Here is a 19,406-nt window from a genome sequence, read left to right on the forward strand (position 1 = left end):
AGTTTTTCTTATGGGGCAATTGCTATTCCATCTCACTACAAGAATACCTTATTACTGCGCAACTCATAATTTAATGAGAAGCCATAGACCTGCTCCTACCATCATACAGAATCAAGAATCATTATAAAGTTGCAACCCGAGTTCCGGTTGACCTCCTATTTCCAGGTGATGATGGTTTCACAGATGTTTTTTACAGATTCACAGGAGGTGCAAAGCAGAATATGGAGTTTCTGAGAAATTGTAGAAAGAAACAGTTTACACTTCTGAAAATGCAAAACAAATGATCAAGATTGATCACAAATGCTCATGACAAGACAGGAGACTGTTGAAATCTGACCCTGCAAAACAAACAGTAAACATCAAACAAAGTCTCCGCTGAAGCAGGTATAAAGAACTACATCAGTCTGGGAAAAAAGAAAGGGTAAATTACAATGACCTCTCTTAAAATTTAGCATAATTACGAATACCCCTCGTCGTTTTAAAAATTACAAATACCCCCTTCATGTTTGATGAATTTATGAAATTACCAACTTTGTCTTTATTGTATTTTTTTTATTTTTTTTTTAAAATTTAAAACTTATAAAAAAATCGAACGGGATGGATGAAAAAGTTTTAAAAATTATGAAAAAACTATCCAATTAGTCTTTAAAAAAATTATTTTTTTAAAAAAATAAATAAAATCATAATTTGTAATCCGCAAGGACATTTTGGTGAGTTTATGTTAAAAAATGGATGAAAACCTAACAGATTGAGTTAATTGTTAGACGACCATTAAAATCAGGGGAGTATAAATAATTTTTCGAATTTACGAAGGAGTAATCATAATTATGCCAAACGTAAAGGGAGGTGGTTGTAATTTACACAAAAAAAAAAAAAAAAATGGAAGTTGTATACAAACATTTGTCATCAACTGTAAAGATGAAAAAGGACAAACACTGGGCTCTTGGATTACTGCTTTGTGCAACTAGCTCTTTATTTCATGTTGACATCTAAAACCAAAACTTCATTTTTTAGAATGTTCCCTTAAGAAACGGCTTCAAAATTCTTCATGTTATCAAGATTATCCTATGTCGTCAAGCTATAAACCAGAAGGAAGCATCTAGTATTTCTAGATTATTCATCATCTGACATAAACGAGTTTACATACATTAGCATAGCGAATTCCTTATCACAGGCAATGTTGCAATTCGTACAAGCATTTCTAAAAGGAGAGATACCTATTTGATGTACTTCATCAATCTCATTTTGAGGAGAAAGCATGGAGAGTGTATCCCTGCATTTCAGTTGGAAGAGAAGACATTTTAAAATACTGATGACATTGTTAGAGTGATTTTGATGAAAGTGTCCCAAAACCTAATAAATATACTCAACATAAACTAGACCGGATACCTGAAACATTTTCTTTTTCATAAATCCTCAAGTTGTGAGACCAAAAGTTTGGATTAAGTCGGCATCCTTTGGCTGATTAATTATCTTTTCAAACATTTCTTTCAATTTCGCATGACCAACCATTTCCTCAAGAATCCTGTCTTCAATACTCGGACAAGGATGCTTCTGTTTGTTGCTTTCATTAGAAGAAGAGGTGAACACTAGCTCAGACAAACGGTCCTTCTCAGCTTGCCTACAGTACTTATCTGCCTCAGTTGTCCCAGAAGTCATCAGATGGTAGGTATAGACAAACTTCTTTTGCCCGATCCTATAAGCACGGCATATGGCTTGCCTTTCCACTGATGGATTCCAAACAACATCCAGCAAAATTACCCTGGAAGCTCCAACTAAGCTTATACCCTCAGAACAGCACCTCGTTGAGGCGAGCATGACTTTCGATTCACTCTGTGGATCATTAAATACATTTATCAACATCTGGCGTTGTTTTTGTTCTAGCTTTCCTTGCATCCGCAAAATTTGCTTTCCATCGACCCACTTGAAAATTTCTTTGAGTTGTTCCTTTATCAGTTCTAGAGGTTGAATGTACTGGCTGAATATGAGTACTTTTTCATTCATTGCGACGCTGAGGCGAACAAACTCCAGGATGAATTTTGTTTTAACACCTTCATTAGGATTGAGCTTAGAGGCCTGCACTGCTTCCAGGTCAATTTCAATCCTTTCCTCTTCAGTTGAATCAGAGTGTTGAAAAAGGTATGGGTGCACAGATATCAAAGCTACCTTATGTTCAAAATGAAAGGTGCTCGGGGACCCTTCTAACCTCTCAATCAAACTCTTCTGCAGTGCTGGGGGTTTCAGAAGGATAACACAATCTCTTAACCCAGGGAGACTCTGTTGAAGAATGGTGCCTTTGTGTACATGAACAAAAGGTGACATGGAAATTTTAAGCTTCTCAACAGCACGGTCAATGGCTTCTGTAATTAGAGTAGAGTGAGAATTTTCCTCTTTGTATTTTCTCTTTGAGGACATTCTCCTTGATGCTATCATTTCGGCAAAAGTTTTCTCTTGAGCTAGTACATCAGCAATTGCTGGTCTCACTATATGCAATGTGTTGAAGAGTTCACCAAAATTATTTTGGAAAGGAGTTCCAGAAAGAATGACCCGCTTCTTTGTCTGGACTTTAAGGAGAACATTCCAAATGTTACTCCTCCGATTACGAGGAGTATGCCCTTCATCAAGAATTACTAATCCAGGCTTTTCAAGAAGTATTTTCCTCAGAGCTTTCGTTTTACCATCAATAATGACTCTTTCTCTCTTCTCGGTCGTCCTCTCTTTTATGTATTTCTCCCCAGTCAACTTCTCGAATAAGCTATAGCTGATCCCCAAAATGCTTCTGCCCATGTTCCACGAATATATCTTTACCATACGAATTGCATCCTTGTTTCCGCGTTTCGCTCCAGCAAGAAGTCTGAGTGCGTTCTTGTTCTCCTTCCCCAAGAACTCCAGGTTATTGAGGTTATAGAACGGGAACTCAACGTTCCACTTTCTGAACTCTTCTTCCCAAGTGAGGAGCATACTGGCAGGGGTAATAATCACTGGCCGGCAGTTAGGGAATAGTTTTAAGTAAGATTCCAGGAATACTATGGTCAAACGGGTTTTTCCGGTCCCTGGAGCATGAGAAATGATGCATCCACCCACTCCACCGGGATCAGTGCTCTTCAGTTCATCAAGATTGATGCTTCCAGCCAAGTTTTTCCACAGAAATTCAAAGCCTTCTTGCTGATGTTCATACATACTTTCTCGTATACCAGGTTTAATACTCCAAACAGTGCCATTAGCACTATTGTTGAACTCAGCAAAATTATCCTTTGAAGATTGTAAATGAAAACCATCAAACTCTAGAAGTTGCTCTGTTTCAGAATATCTTTTCCTTTCTGATTCAGTACAAGTTTTTTCCACCTACATAAATGGAAAAGGGAAAGTTTGAACCCCCAAAATTTTAAATCATCCATAAATAACATTCAAATTCCAACGTGGGAGTCTTCTATATAGAATTAGTAATAATGCAGGAAATCAGAAGTTGGATTTGCAGTGTTATAAGCGCATGATTAAGTAGTCAAAGTGCATAAATTCTAAGGATGGTAATGGGCACAAGTCAAACCCAGACCTGCCATGGACCCGCTCTATGTATGAGGGGTTTTGAGACGACAAATGAGTCTCAACATAGGTCAGAATTTAGTTCCAGACCCAACCCGGTTGACACCAGGTCGTGTATTTACTTATTATGTATGTATTTAAGTGATATTTTATATATAGTGTGAATTTTACATGTTTTTCTTCCAAGTGAGGAAGACATTCATATCCTACTTAAGTAAAATTTGTAAAAACAAATAAGAACTAGTTAAAAATGGAAACAAAGTTTTATTTGAGAAGAAAACTAGTCATAATTCCTTTAAACTACCTATATATAATTTCAAAATGAATGTTGTTTCTAACTAAAATAAAATAAAAAGGTAAAAAGGTACTCACAGCGATTAGTTTTCTAGAAACGATTTTAAATATTTTATGAAATTTTAATTTAATAATGCATATACAATGAAGTTTGATAGTAAAATTTTAAATGAACTACATATGAATAATATGTAAAATATGAAGCGAAACTTAAAAAAAATCACAAAAACATGTTAAACAATAAACATGATGAATTGCAAATAAAAATCATATATATTAAATTGAAAATGCTTTCGAAAAATTTAAAAAGAGTGATACCAGACATCATTTTTATTTTAACATTGGATAATTCTTCGTATATTACATTTTTACTTTAATGTTTAAATACTTTTTGTCACAATATCTCAAAGGTAACATAACAAAATATTTCGACTTCGATAAATCATACACAGAAGATAAATTATTTAACAGATAAGATAATACCAAATTGAATAATGTAAAAACAGTATTTACAAAAATAAATTAAAGAGTATGAAATACAAATCTACAAAAAAAAAAAAAACTATCTAAAAAAGATAATAATAAGATTGTATAGAAAAATATGCTGAAGTGAGAGGATTAACAACAGTATACATAGTATTACAACAAATAATCAAATTTAAAGACTGTACAGGGAAGTTAGTAATGAAATATAACTAAAATAATTATAGGACCCCTTAACACTAAATAGAACTAATACTAAATATTTATGCAAGTTAGATTAATTTTTTGTAAAATAATGAAATAGTAAAAAATCAATCAATTTTCAAAAAAATTACAAAATAATGACTCATCTTATTAAATCGGAACTGCTTATAAAAAAAAATCCAATATACAAGACTTTGGATAATCAAAGATAACTCTTTTTCACTAATAAGTAATGTATTTCCCTCCAAATACATAATTTTACATGTGTAACGCACGTGATATTTTTTAATATGCAAAAAGTATGCATTCACAAGTACACTCACATCCAAAATGTAAATGATCACAATTATACTCTCGTATAAAATGTAAGTAAAAGGGTAAAAAGATAGTATACCCTACGAGTTTTGCAAGTTACCACTTTAGACCACTTTTCAACCGGAAAATTGTCACATGTAGCACACATGTGCAAGAATCTTCCTTATTTCTAATAAATTACTCATGGGATTGTTAAATTTTATGTTGAATTACATTTTTTGTTGTAAGAACATGGTGTATTACTAAACAAAAATGAATCAAATTTGAGATTTTGTGGCGAGAAATTACACCTGTTGCATGTGATGATTTGCTTGGTGGAAAATTCCACCGAGAAGTGGTCTAAGGTGGTAACTCCCAAATCCCGTGTAGTTGGTATGGCAAATTGACAAAAAAAAAAAAAAAAAAAAAAAAGGATGGAAAAGTACAAAAACTGCCATATTTCGGGGACAAAATGTTTTTTACCCTAAATAAAATTCTCTTATAATTAAACAAGAAATACTACTTGTTTGATAGTACATATATATAGATAACAAATATGTTTGATATTTTATTTTACGAAGAATAAAATGTACATGTATAAGTTTGTAAACAATATACTTACCCACTCAGGCAATATGTCTCTTGGTCCAAGCTCTAAATGACGACAATAAATACATATTAACCCTTGGTCATCTTGTAAGACCAACTCATGCTTCCCTCTAGTGCATCGTGCATGCTGAGTTTCTTCAGCACGATCTTTTGTGTTTTCTTGATCAACCTGCAGTCATGAAAAAGGTATTATTCACATTCCATTTCTGAACCATGTTGGTATCATATTAGCTCTTGATTCACGGTAAAAAAGAACAGTTTATCCAGATGGAGGTGCAACTGACATATTATAATCACTCAAGTTGTTAATGGTATCCTGGTTATTCTATCAGCACTCTCTTGTTACTCCTGTCAGGCACTCAAAATTATAATAGTTCCTCTATTCATAAAAGCTTGAAGTAGTCTTTCTGCCAACTGAGTAATCTACAGAATTTCCATTGTAACTATCACCCTTGGCAATTTCATAACAAGTTGAATACCTACAATGAATTGTGTCATTTTTGCACTGTAAAAAACACTTTTAAAAGCACAATCTAATAGGTACAAGTAGGAAGTCTACTTCAGGTTTTTGTGCAATATCTTGCTGAAAATTTGATAAAAAGGTCACTCAAAGTCTATACCAGGAGAGTAAACATGAGGAAGTTACTTAAGGAATCTAAGTTGTCTATAAGAAACTAATTCAAATATGGAGATCATCCGCCTTCCCGAGAAAACAGCCCTAGAGAATTTTATCAACACCACTGATAAAAATACAGAACAAATTGTAAGTGAATTTTTCAAAGAGTTAAACTTCCATTGCTTTGAATACAAGAAAACACTAATTTCCACAAAGTTCATTTTGCTGAACTCACCTCAGGGTAGACGAATGATCCAAGTTCCTCCAGTGCCCAATTAAAGTCCAATTCAGCAAACAACCCTTCCATCTCCTTTTGATATTCTGTTTTCTCCACCCCTTTTGGCAGCTCATCTTCAAATCTGAACTTCGTTGGAAGAGTACTTTGAGTTTGAGCTTCAGGTTCCTGCTTAGCTTCATCATCATTTTCTTTCATTTCAAGCACCGCTCCCCTTTCTAGTACAGAATCCACAAGCATTCTGCAGAAATCATAATGTTTTGGAAAAATTTGCTTTCTTTTGGTCATCTTCTTAATTTGATCAGCCACATGGACTTTCTCACATTTACCAACACAATGAAAATCTGAAATGGTTTCAGATTTTTCCTGAATATTATCATCATTACTATCATCAAAATCTTTTGAATGGGCAGGAGCTGCCTTCCTTTGCTTCCTTATGCCGGCCTGTGATTGGCGCTTGGGTTGCAATCCATCAGCTTCCTCTACCTTATTACAGTCCTTTTCAGGGAACGACTGCTTTGAGTATGTGAATACTTGTAAGTTCCCTTTTTTGCCATTGCACCACTCTTTCGAGCCCTCTGCTGCATTAGCATCATCACCAAGAATTATGTTTATTTCTTTCTTTTCTGTGTTGGCTTCACATCTTCTGTGTGCTTTCCCTACATTGCTTTGTTTACGAGACACATCATTTCCCAACTTTCTTGTCCTCAAAGAAAATTCTTGTCTTTGAACAGTATGCACATTACAGTTTGTTTCTTCATTCTGGAGATTGGAGAAATATCTTCTGTCTGAAGCATATTTCACAGCACTTTCTTCTTGTTTACTGCAAGCTTCCCTATTTTCTGCCGACTCCTCCAGCAATACGTTGTCTTGTAGCTTGCATACCTTATCATACGAGCACAATAACCCTACTTCATCAGAGTTATAAGAACTGTCCCCTTCAAAACCTTCATCATCAGAACTATAAAATCTACCATCAGTATATGATGAATCGGTATCATTTAATGGAACAATTTCAACTTCTAAGCGCTTTCTGAAAATCCCCATTCTTGATCGTGTCCGACTTGCAATACCAATGTTAAGATCATAGTCTGCACCATATGAGTTTATCTCATCATCGTGTGGAAAAGAATCAACACTATCACTATTGGACTGGCTGCTGGAATAGGCACTAAAATATTCAACAGAGCAATTCTCGACATCATCATCAAGATTTCTATTCCTATCTTCATCATTCTCTTTCCTTCTTGAGTAATCAGAAACTTCCATTTTCTTTCTCTTTTCATTATTTTTTTCACTAGAAATCTTTTTGTTTGTTCTTTTGACATTGTCCATAGAAGTGGCAGCAAAATGTCCATCATTTAGTGCTTGAGCGGTTGAGGACCCTACCTTCGAGACAACATGGGTCACATAATTCCTGAACTCAGATTCATCAATTTTCTCAATTCCACTTTTCTTGGGATCCACATCTTTATCATTGTTCCCTAAACAAACAATTGAAAATATGAGACCCTGAATTTAAGTCACTGCAAGATGTAATAGTGGCCATTTTTAAAATACATATCATTTACTGCTTAAAAAAGCTTACTTCCATGGGTACACAGCACCAGTAACTTTAACAAAACAGAAAGGAGGGGAATAATAGAAAAGACGCCAGCCCTTTTCTTTATTGCATGTAGGCATGTCTCGTGTTACAGAGTTTTATAAGTTCTTAAGCTTTCTGGCATAAATAATGCAGGCAGTTAATATCAAATTCAGAATTGACTTCTTATTGGCAATTTGTGGCTCGGATATTTACGATGAAAAGCAAATTGTAAATCGATAAACGACAGTTCCACACGGAGAAGTTGATAGAAATATTGGATCTCTAGAGTTCGTTCATGCAGATATCTCTTAGATAGAGAACTTGACATAGAACTCCTCATCCCTCTATTTACCAGCTTGAACTTCAAATTCATAATTAGTATCATCCAGAACTTGACAATAGCAAAGTTACTCATAGGTTGACTATCAGCACAAGATCCAAATAATAACAAAAGGAAAACAAGATCCTGATCATCACCTTTTTCTGCAAATGAGCTCCACTCATCAGTTTGTCCCATATCAGAATCTTCACTGGCATCCTCAGAAGAAAAGGATCCGCAATCGTTATCACTGGATATCTCTATCACCATGTCAGCATTCTTCTGAAACTTGACTGCAGAATATCCTTCATTTTCTCCTTGCCTATTTGACGATGCAGCGTACGGGCCACAACGTGATATTTCGTTGTTTAAATAAGCTTCATCAATTGCCTCAATTTTAATTTCCTTGGAACTCGTACATCCCTTTTTCTCCCCTGTACAAAGACTTGAAAATATAAGAAACCAATAATGAGTTGCAAGTGCGCGTGGTACATTCCCAGAAAACCTTACTGTTACTTATTTATTGAGCTGACAATATGTAGCCTTAGCTGTAACTTGGTAAGTTGAAGATCCAGCAACAGGAAAAGATTAGCGAGATGAGTTCTCCTTTTTGATGGTTTACAAGACTCATTAAATTCCACAGTTTCTAACATCAGGTTTAACAGATGAATAATGAAAGAGGCAAAAAGTATCATATTCTAAATAGTTGACTTCTCTTTGTCATGCGCCCTAAAAAATTCATTGAGATTTCAAAATTATGATTGGTGACATTTAACACAAACAAACCGATTCTACTTTCGTAGCTGAAGCCATCGGCATGAGTGGAGAATTATAACAGGGTAGAAACTCCTAAAATTCCAATTTAGAGAAGTCTAATTTTTGTCTTCTTTGTCCAGTCCACTTTTTCTTTTATTATGAGTTTTTAGCTTTGTCAATACACAAGCATATCTTTGGTCCTATCACAATCACATATAGCCAATTGTTCAAGGGTACAAGAGTATAAGTCCAAAATGGCAAACAGATCAAAAAGACCCAGAACTATCACCTTTTTTTTCCTAACGGAGTTGACTTGTCTAGCAGTGGACCAGAATCATTCTCGCATTCCTCAGAAGGAAAGGGTATGCAAAGATCAGATGGGAATATGTGTTTACCTGCACCATAAACATTCTTGCTGGAATTGGCAGCAGAATGGCTTTCACTTAACTCTTGCACCATTGAGGGCCCAATCATCGACTCAGAATGTGTTTTCCGACTCCTGAACTCAGCTTCACTAGTTTTCTTGATCTGAAGTTCAGGAACCATATCTTCACTGTCGCTCCCTAGGCAGATGACACAATGAGACCTACCATTTAATTGCTGCAACCTTGCTAGTATAAGCTTTTAACTTACACTTATCATTTACTTCTTATGAAGCTCTTACCAAGCTTACTTTATGAGTTTGGAAACTGATATGCTGAACAGTAGAGAAAAAATAAGGATGAATTGACAAAACCAATATTTTATCTTCTCTAGGTTCCCGGGGTTTAAGTTTCTCATGTCTAAGATCAAGTGCATAACCTGGATGGAAGAGTAGCAGGGAAGGAAATTGCATGTTAGACAAATATTTTCTCTCCTGAGCCATGTGACTCGGACATAAATGGGACATTCAATAGCCAAATCACCAATTGATAAGTACCACTTGAGCACCTTTTGCAGTTGTCCCAAAGTTCAAAAATTTGTATGGGAATGTATACTAGTCATAGCAAGGACATCCTCAATTCTTGGCTGAAGAGTTACTGCAATAATTCCACTTCCTATGCTTTTATAAATCTTAACAGTACTGAGATTACACATGGAATTGACTAAATATATAAGATCCAAGTATTAGCAAATCAACAAAAAGTCAGAAATTGTCACCTATTTTTATAAATGTACTTGATTTGTGTGGCTGTGCTTGATTAGAACCATGGCAAGCATTCTGGGGACAAGAGGATTTGCAACAATCAGCAGACAACATCCTTCTGCCTACAGTGCTGACATCCTTCTTAGAAGTGGCAGCAGAATAACCTTCATTTAGTTCTCCCTTTGTTGAGGGCCCCATATTTGAGACCAAATGTGTTTTCTGGTAGACGAAATCAGATTCCTCATTTATCTCAATTGCATTTTCTTCGAACTCCATATCCTCATTGTCATTTCCTGCACAGAGACTTAAAATATAAGAAACCTTCTATGATCTATCAAGCATCTGCAAGCTGCGTGCGTTTTAGCATAGTCATTTACTTCTTTATGAAGCTTACTTCCATAGACATCGAACAACTTTTGAATAAAGTGAGAGAATACGGAAAGTTGACAAAGTAGACAGACTTCTCTTTTTTCTAGGTTCCCAATGCTCTATAAATTAAGAATACTAGATGGAGGATGAAAGACTAGAAGCAGCAAAATCACATGCTAATGGGTAGTTCTATATTTAGGATCAGACGTCCAATGTGATTTTCATTAGTAAAAAACAAATTACCAACATGAAAAGTGGTTTTCTCTCAGATAGAGAACCGAGGAAAATTTGTATGCTTGCCCTTGCTCCAGCTGAAACTGGAAATGTCCAATTGCTAGATGAGAAGTTTCATAAGTCATCATCCCTCAGTCAACCTGTTTGTATTACGTGCATAGTGTTATAACAATATCTTCCAATCCTTCGATGAAGTATGATATGTGAAATCTCCTCTTTCATGGCATGTTATAAAGTAATTGATGGGTATACATTTCTGGTGAGAGAGGCAGCTGGAAAAATATGTATAAATGATACTTGTTCTGAATGAAACTGAGAACAGGTTAATACCACGAGCGGAATTTTAGAAGTCATTATCCTACAGTTAACCAATTTGCATTGGAAGGTACACTTACATAGCGAGCATATCTTCAAAATTTTAAATGAAGCACTACTATAATCACTGTAACACCTATGGTTTAAGGAAAACCTTATTAGTACCACATTGAAAGAAATAACCTGAAAATCAAGATCCATACTTGGAAAGAGAGAAATAAAAAAAAAAAAAAAGCAATCCCCAATTATCACCTTTTTGCATAATTGAACATGACTTGTCCGGCCGTCCTTGATCAGAATGAAAGTCAGCATGCTCAGGAGGAGAGGATCGGCAATGCCCAGCAGAGAATATGTTTTTTATTGCACCGCCAGTTTTCTTCCTAGAAGGGGCTACAAAGCAATCTTCATTTATTCCTTGCCAGGTTGAGGTTCCTATCTTTGACTTAGAATGGATTTTCTTAGTCCTGAACTCAATTCTGCTCGTGTTGTCAGTCTCCATTTTCTTGCAAACCATATCTTCAGTTTCATTACCTACACAAACTTCAAAATCTGAGAAACCAGCTACTTAAGTGGCTAAGTTGTGTTAGTTCATTTTGAACATAACCTAGCATCTACTTCTTTAAGGAACTCCCATCCTTATACATCTGTCAAGTGATAACTTGAAGTGGAAAAAAAAGGGTCGAGCAATTTGACAAAATAGACAGCAAATTTACTTTTCAAGGCTTCAAGCACTGTAAACTACGTTGGGTGTGAGATATACTATATTAGATGGGAAATACAGAGTAAAGGAGTTACCAAAATTACATTTTAGAGAATAGTTTTCTCTTTCATTGCATGTGACTTAGACATTCAATGGATCTTAAGTAGCAAGCAAGGGATGAAAATAAATGCTTCTAACTTCTCTCTACATAGTTTGTTCTGGCCAGAATTTACTGAGTTTTAATGCCACATTTGAAATTTGTGAAGTGGGCAACTCATCGTCGAGCATTTGAGCAATTTGTACTAGAAGGCGTACTTTTCCACATAGGATAAGTTTCCAATCCTTGATACTTGTAATGCTCAGTTGCTGATGGTTTTAGTTAAAATCTTAACAACACGGAGATCAGAAGTGGGTATGCAAGATCAAACAATCAACAAACAGATAAAAAGAATCCCAAGTTATAACCTTTCAGAACAAAATATCCTTGACCAGAACCATTGCCAGCATCTTCCGGAGAAAACCATCTATAAAGATCAGCAGAGGATATATTTCTGCTCATGTAAACATTCTTCAGAGAACTGGCTGCAGAAAAACCTTCATTGAATCCTTGCCTTGTTGAGAGCCTTATCTTTGATGTAGATAGTGTTCTCTTACTTTTGAATTCAGCTTCATTAATTCTCTCAATCTCGATTTCCTCAAGATCCATATTTCCACTCTTGTTCCCTGCACAGACATTTAAAAAAATGAGGAACCCACTATTTAACTTGTTGCAAGCACTATTGTTGGCATTCCTCATTGCAACTTTACCATTTTTGTTTAATAAGGCTGCTTCTCTAAATTCAGCTACATTAATTCTCTCAATTTCAACTTCCTCGAGATCCATATCTCCATTCTTGTTCCCTGTAGAGATAAAAGAAAATGAGGAACCTACTATTTAAGTTGATCAATCATTATTGTTGGTGTTCTCTATCACTAAAAATGACTTTTCTCTAACACATCTGCTATAAGTTGAAGAAACAAAAAGAGGAGAAATGTCTGACAAAATAGACTTCTCCTTTTTCCTTCTCAATTCTCCAAGGCTCTTTTAATTCAGTGGGTTGTAAGATTTAGTGTAATTGACGTAGGGAAAAAGAGTATATGAGGATATATAAACAAAATAGACAATATAAGGAGTTGCCTTTTAATTAGTGGAATGTAACTCTGACATCCATTTTATGATCTTCAAATTATAGATGAATTATCAATTTCTTGCAAGAAAGAAGATGATGGAACTTCTGTTTCTATTGTGTTTGTTTTGGCTAAAACTAGCAATAGCTGATGCCATTTCAGGGTTTTGACATAGAAGTCCCTGTTTGCTCGTTAACCTTGGAAAATAACCATATCACCCATTCTAAAAATACATATACGAGTCAGTGCTAAGTAAGACCTAAGGATGCAACTCATTAGGTTTCAGATGGGAGTCACCATGCGGAATTAGGAAAATTACCCATTTCCATTCATAATTTGGAATTCTTCAAGGGAGGAAAACACTTAAAAGGGCTAGCAAAAGAATCACCAAACTCCTACTGCGATCCTACAAGCATGTCCAAACTGTGAGTGCTTGCCCAAACTTCCAGCAAAGAAAGGAATATTGCATAGGAACAAATACAACTATAAGTATAATGAAATGTAATGTCCCTTTAATGGATAGTCATGCATTCCTCTAACTGGGGCTTAAAGATGCACAGTCAAATCGGCATCGATAGCGATGCAAAAGGACTTCTAGAAATAAGGGGATTGTAAATACCCTTTTACCCACTTCAGGAATTTTAAATACTCTGATTTCCTTTTCCAGAAAGGCTCCAGACACATTTTCTCCAACTAGAGAACGTCCATTCACATAACACAAAAAGCAAACTCAAGTATGAGAAGAAAGGATAAACTTCCTAAGAAACAAATTTCTAACCCAAACAAAAGAGAGAAATAAATTAAAGGAACTCGCGAAAGAAGATACTTTCATGAATAAACAATCAGTTGCAACAAAATTTGCGGTAATGCTTTAAATATGCACCAATAATATTTTTCAGGAAAGTACCTCTTAGTGTGGGTTTTAATTGAATTCTCCTTGTCTTTTTTCTTTGACAATCATGAGGAACTGATTGTTCATCCAAGCCAATCTCAATGACATTCTTACAGCTTGAAGCATAACCCTGCAACTTTCCCACAGTTGTCTTACGTTTCCTGTGAGCAATTGGAGCTGAAATACCCAAACTATTACTTGTTTTTGTTGCTTCCGCATTCTGAGAGCTGGAAGAAATTCTCTGTGCTTCTGCAATGGTCTCATAGCAGGCCCCTCTCTTGGATCTTGTTCTTTCATCAACTTGAAATGAGAATACCTTTGTTGCTTCATCATAGTTCTTTGACTGCCTATCACTCTGAATGAAGAGATTGATAATTACGTTATCAACTTTAAATGGTCAATAATAAGAATCAATAGGTATTTTGATTTCTCGAATCATAGAGCTTCTCTGTGGTCTACTAACATTTCTTAAGTCTGTCCGTGACTAGTGAAAATCTACAAACTCCATATTACTAAGACACTAATCAAAAATCAATGGAATAACAGTTACACCCTGTGCATGCGTATGTACTTTTGCAGTGAAAGCAACAAACTGAAGTTACTTTAAGCTCAAGGGGATGTAATTGCTCAGCTGGACTGTTGAAAAGCACCAATTGCCCAAATCTAATTGCTAGATAAGACCATTTGAATTCTTGAAAAAACTTCATATTTGTCAAATGAATAGAGATAGCTTTCTGCTACCTGCCCACCCACCCACCCACCCCTCCCGGAGAGGAAATAAGGGCATAAAGGTTGCACCAGAAGATGAAACTTGAGGCCTTGCTAAAAGAACCTCAGCTAATTAACCCAACAACAATAAATTTGCAGAGTATCTTCAAATACACCAATATAAAGCTGCATACGCATGTGAATCATGTGTACTGAAGCAAACAAGGTTATAAATCGAAAGGCGCATAACAAAACCTATAAACTAACAGTTATCCACTCACTTACTCCATCGGCACATCATACTCCAGCAAGTTTCCAATCATAACCCCAACATTTCCGTGATGATCCTACTAAAAACATACACAAAATTTTCGCTCCAAAGCTGCACGTGATTCCAATCGCAAAATACGCTAAATCAAAAGACCTACACATCCCATTGATGAAAAACCTCGAATGCATGCATGGTGTCTGAATCCGTTTCATGAAAATGTGATAGAGAACGAGGCTTACCGGTTTTGAACAGAAAATCCTACGGTGGCTCCGCCGGGATGAGGCGGCTACCCCGTCTTAGTACGTCTACACTTAATCACACGGAAAAGGACAGGACCAGTGTGTGTTGTCTTCACTTCAATTCCCCCCCCCCCCCTCCCCCCCTTTTTCTACGGTGTAATTAATAATACTGTTTGGGTGACTTCAGTCTTCACCCCCACAATCTTTTTAGCCAAAAAACAAAAAACAGCTTATAAAATAATTAAAAAAAAAAACTTACCATTTTGCTCAATGGCATCTATCAACCTTTCATGGCTTGTCTGAATTTGTTTTACCTTCAACAACTTGTTTCATATATACATACACAGACACCCAATCTGTTTCACAATAAATTGTACTAACATTAATCACATAATACATAAAAGGATTCTGATTAATCCCATGCAATCTGTTTCATTTATCCTAATTTCTACATAATAATCCTGACCTGTCTTATATTTACATTAAATTCGAACAATTATAATAAATAAAAATATTTTTAAAAATTCAAAATCAATAATGATTATGGTGGACAACATGTTTTTGCACAAAACCCAAAAAAAAAAGGTTATGTAAATTTATGTTTAATACAAAAAGGCAAGGAAAATAACATATGGTATGTGTTTTTTTAAAAAAAAGAAAAAAACACTCAAAACACATAAATGATATTATTGTATTTGCAGAAGAATCTTTGAAAATTTATTGCATTATTTAATTTCATAATCATGTGTAATAATTAGGGTCTATCTGCTATTTCACTAACTACTCAAATAATTATAATAAGAAAACAAACACTGTTTTTTTTCATAATTTCAAAATCGAAAGTAATTACGATGGGCCATTTAATTTTGGAAAAAAAGTTATTTAATTTGTGTTTGCAAAAGTTTATTTGTAAATAAAACAACATAAAAGAAAAGGAAAAAAATTGCTTAAGACCACACAAAAGACATATATTTACAACACAATGAGACATAAAAAGAAGGGTAAAAAATATTTTATCATTTGAATTATAGCCGTTTTTAGATTTTTGTCATTTTATTTTATTTTATTTTAACTTATATACCAATTACACGACTTTTGTAAGTTATCACCTCAAACCACTTTTTGATAGAATTTTTAGAAAAAATGGTCACATACAGCGCACATGTGTGATTTCCATAACAAAATCTCAAAATTGATTCATTTTTTGAGGAATTCATCATGTTTTTACAACAAAAAATGAAAGTCAATATGAAATTTAACAAATCCATGATGATTTCTCAGATAAGGAAGATTCTTGAATATGGGAATTGTATGTGAAAGTTTTTCAGTAGAAAATTTCACCGAAAAATGATTGAAGTGGTAACTTGTAAAACACGTATAATTAATATGGTAAATTGAAATAAAAATAAAAAAGTTAGATGACAAAGTACAAAAAAATCATATTTCCAGAGGCAAAATATTTTTTAATTATCTTGAAAAATAAAACACGTAACACTTACGCGTGGTGTGTACGAGAGCGAGATAGAGATGGGGACATACCTTCATTTCGAATATTCGTCGTCGTCTGAATAAAAATGTACTAATCTCGAAAAAAAAGAAATAAAAAATGGAACTGATAACATAGAAAAGAGGAAAGAAATTGAAACGAAATGAATTGGGAAGAAGAAAAAGGTCCTTTGAGTTTGAGAAGTGTGGTGTGGGTATGAATGAGATGAGAGAGAAGGTATTGAGGATTCAAGAATTCAGACATTTATTTGTATTCATTCATAAAAAAAACAACCTGGTTTTCGTAATTAATAGCGTAAGACGCGTTTCCCATAAAACCTTCGACTCCCTTTCTTTCTCTATTATTGTTACTAAAAAGTCTACTGCCGTAGGACAAAAAGTTGGTGCCTAATCATACAACTAACGTTGCCATGTAATCACAATAAAGGAACTCCTTTGTATTATTTGAATTTTCAAACTTCTCCACAACATACATTTGGTGATGTTTTTCGGGACTGTTGTCGGTTTTTGTGAATTATACTTAATTTTGACTGGTATTACGTCCGTAGAAACGGTACTTGTATTTTAATTTATGTGTCTGCAAAAAATATAATTTTCTATTATTTCATTAATAATTTAATTGTGAAGTTTAATAAGAATTTGACTGTTGCATTACATATATATATATATATATTTGTGTGGCCAATTTTTCATTGATTTATTATGGTAATTTCAAAAGGGTCGTTACCATTTCTCATTTGACATATATAAAATTTTGACTTTTATACTGAGAATAATCTTACATGAGATTTGAGAAATATACTTCATACCCCCACAAATATTTTAAAATTAGCAACATGACTAAAGATTGGTTCACAATCTCATCTTGTTCGTACGCATGAGATGAAACACTGATGTGGGCTAATAGAGTTTTATCGTGAAATCATGATCAGCCGTTAATGCACATCATGACATAAAAATAAGGACGAGTGTCAGAACTCTCCATCGGTACATCTTACCAATTTATCAAGTTTTATTTAATTTAGGCATTGTCATAACTTATCATATTGATCTTTTAAGAAGAAGGCGGAGATGTATAATACAACTTGGGATTTGGGATGCACCAAATGTGTTTGTATAGTGCCTATGTTGGTCTAATACAATGCAACATTTTGAGGTTTGGGATTCCGCTTTCTTGAATGTTGTCCCAAATTGGCTTCGTTTTCACTAATATTTTGGATCAATCAACCACCATTATTGGAAAATAGATTAAACAATACAAACAAATACGTTTTTCCTCTAAATATAATTGATGCAAAAATTTAAATTTTGACCACGATTAATCAACATTAATCGCGGTTTTACCCATCACAAAAATATTTGTCAAAATTCTGAGTTGTAGTTAATGTTTTGGCCTTATTTGCAGAATAACGTTTGACAGTCATTGTGCACCCATAATTAATTAGTATACGCTGCAACTTTTTACTTGTGGCTGTGATTTCTGCATCAGTATCTATCTTTTGTTGTGATGCTAAGTATGAAGATACCATACTTGTCGTAAAAGGTGAACAAACTTATATTTGTTGTGAATGTGATCGGCATGAATATTCAATGTGTAGACATCCAAGAAATATTGGCTTAGTTTTAAGAAGATTGATTGTCTCCAACTCAATTCTTAAGGTTGGTCAGACCTAGGAAATAGCTAAAATCTATAATTTTTTATTAATTTTAATCAACATTCTTAATGAAGTGTTAATTAAATGGTAAAATTAAAATTTTGGTTATAAGTTCGAGTACTCTAAATATGAGTATATATCTATTTTTATAATTATTTATGTTTTTTTTGCTCTGTATGTAAAAGCTTTTTTTTAATTTGAAATTTGATTCAATATTGCCTATAGTTTTTCTTAGTTATTGAATAATGTAATGAATCGTATGATCGTATCTATATGTTATAAAAAGTAATAATGGGTCCATTTAGACTACATGTATATATATATATTTATATAAGATAATTATATTTACACCCCTTATTTATTGTCATTTTATACAAACCATTCATGTCTTTTGAAAAATTATAAAAACCACCCCTGACAACTTTTAAAATTCAAGGGCATTTTTGTCTTTAAAAATTTATTTTAAGGGTTGACCTAGTCAACACAGGTTTTTTTGGGCTTTAAAGGCTATTAGGTATAGTTTTTGTAATTTTTCAAAAGACAAGAATAGTTTGTGTAAAAGGATAATAAATGGGGGGTGTAAATGTAATTATCCCTTTTATGTATGGTGCTAATACATATAAATTTAGTAGTATATCGAGACATTTTGTGCAGGACTGTGGGGAGACCAGAGTCAATGTACATCCCACAATTAATGAATTAATTAATTAATTGGACATTTAAATATATAAATGACTGAAACTCTAATCTCAAACTAATTTAATTTAAATTTTCAAATCTGGCATTAATTCTTCCTCCCTTGACCTATTTTATGCTGCTTCATATAATGTTAATTTTGTAATTTCTTTTAATATGTACACGTTATATATAAAACTTGAATTTTTGCACTTTTTAATCTAAATATTTTATATTAAATTAAATTAAATAAATCAATTTGTTACAGATGGGGCACATTTAACTACCACAACATAATTTAAGGGTAAGTTACAACGATTTTCCATGAGGTTTAACATAATTACAAATACTCGTTATTGTTTGAAAAATTACAAATACTCCCTGATATTTGATGAAATTATGTAATTTTTAGATGGAGGTATAAGATTGTCAACTTTACCCTTACTATATTTTTTATTTTTTTTTTAAGAAAATGAAAAACTTATAAACAAATGGAATGGGATGGATAGAAAAATTTTAAAAATTGTGAAAAGATTACCCACTTAGTCCATAAAAAAAATTTAAAAATAAATAAAATTAAAATTTTTTAACCCGCAAGGGCATTTCGGCCA

At 33.9% G+C, this 19,406-nt stretch overlaps 1 protein-coding gene across 5 annotated transcripts; it reads right to left on the reverse strand.

Moving 5' to 3' along the window:
• Positions 1-104: 104 nt before the first annotated feature.
• Positions 105-16,702, reverse strand: LOC148789508 (SNF2 domain-containing protein CLASSY 3-like). 5 transcript variants are annotated; one of them, XM_088877898.1, is made up of 14 exons: positions 16,499-16,702; positions 15,219-15,315; positions 13,757-14,096; positions 12,490-12,582; positions 12,148-12,405; positions 11,235-11,513; positions 10,079-10,357; positions 9,334-9,501; positions 8,341-8,616; positions 6,279-7,762; positions 5,441-5,596; positions 1,390-3,345; positions 1,218-1,273; positions 105-338 (listed from the first exon to the last, which is right to left on the reverse strand). In XM_088877898.1, exons 2-12 carry the CDS (start codon positions 15,234-15,236, stop codon positions 1,417-1,419), a joined length of 5,280 nt encoding a protein of 1,759 aa, XP_088734024.1. In that variant the 5' UTR covers positions 15,237-15,315; positions 16,499-16,702; the 3' UTR covers positions 105-338; positions 1,218-1,273; positions 1,390-1,416. The 5 variants fall into 5 exon arrangements, with proteins under 5 accessions (XP_088734024.1, XP_088734028.1, XP_088734031.1 ...); XM_088877902.1 differs by lacking the exon at positions 9,334-9,501; XM_088877905.1 differs by lacking the exons at positions 15,219-15,315; positions 16,499-16,702 and adding an exon at positions 13,169-13,255 and having other exon boundaries at positions 13,757-13,895.
• Positions 16,703-19,406: the final 2,704 nt, after the last annotated feature.

This window comes from Sesamum indicum, linkage group LG1 (assembly GCF_026168435.1).
Source record: "Sesamum indicum cultivar Baizhima isolate 11 linkage group LG1, ASM2616843v1, whole genome shotgun sequence".
NCBI lineage: Eukaryota > Viridiplantae > Streptophyta > Magnoliopsida > Lamiales > Pedaliaceae > Sesamum > Sesamum indicum.

Coding starts and splice junctions, on each gene's coding strand:
- LOC148789508 (XM_088877898.1), bottom strand. Junction 8,617..9,333: donor CAAGAATGTTTATGGTGCAG/GTAAACACATAT, acceptor GTCTTTGTACAG/GGGAGAAAAAGGGATGTACG. Junction 5,597..6,278: donor GATCATTCGTCTACCCTGAG/GTGAGTTCAGCA, acceptor TCATGACTGCAG/GTTGATCAAGAAAACACAAA.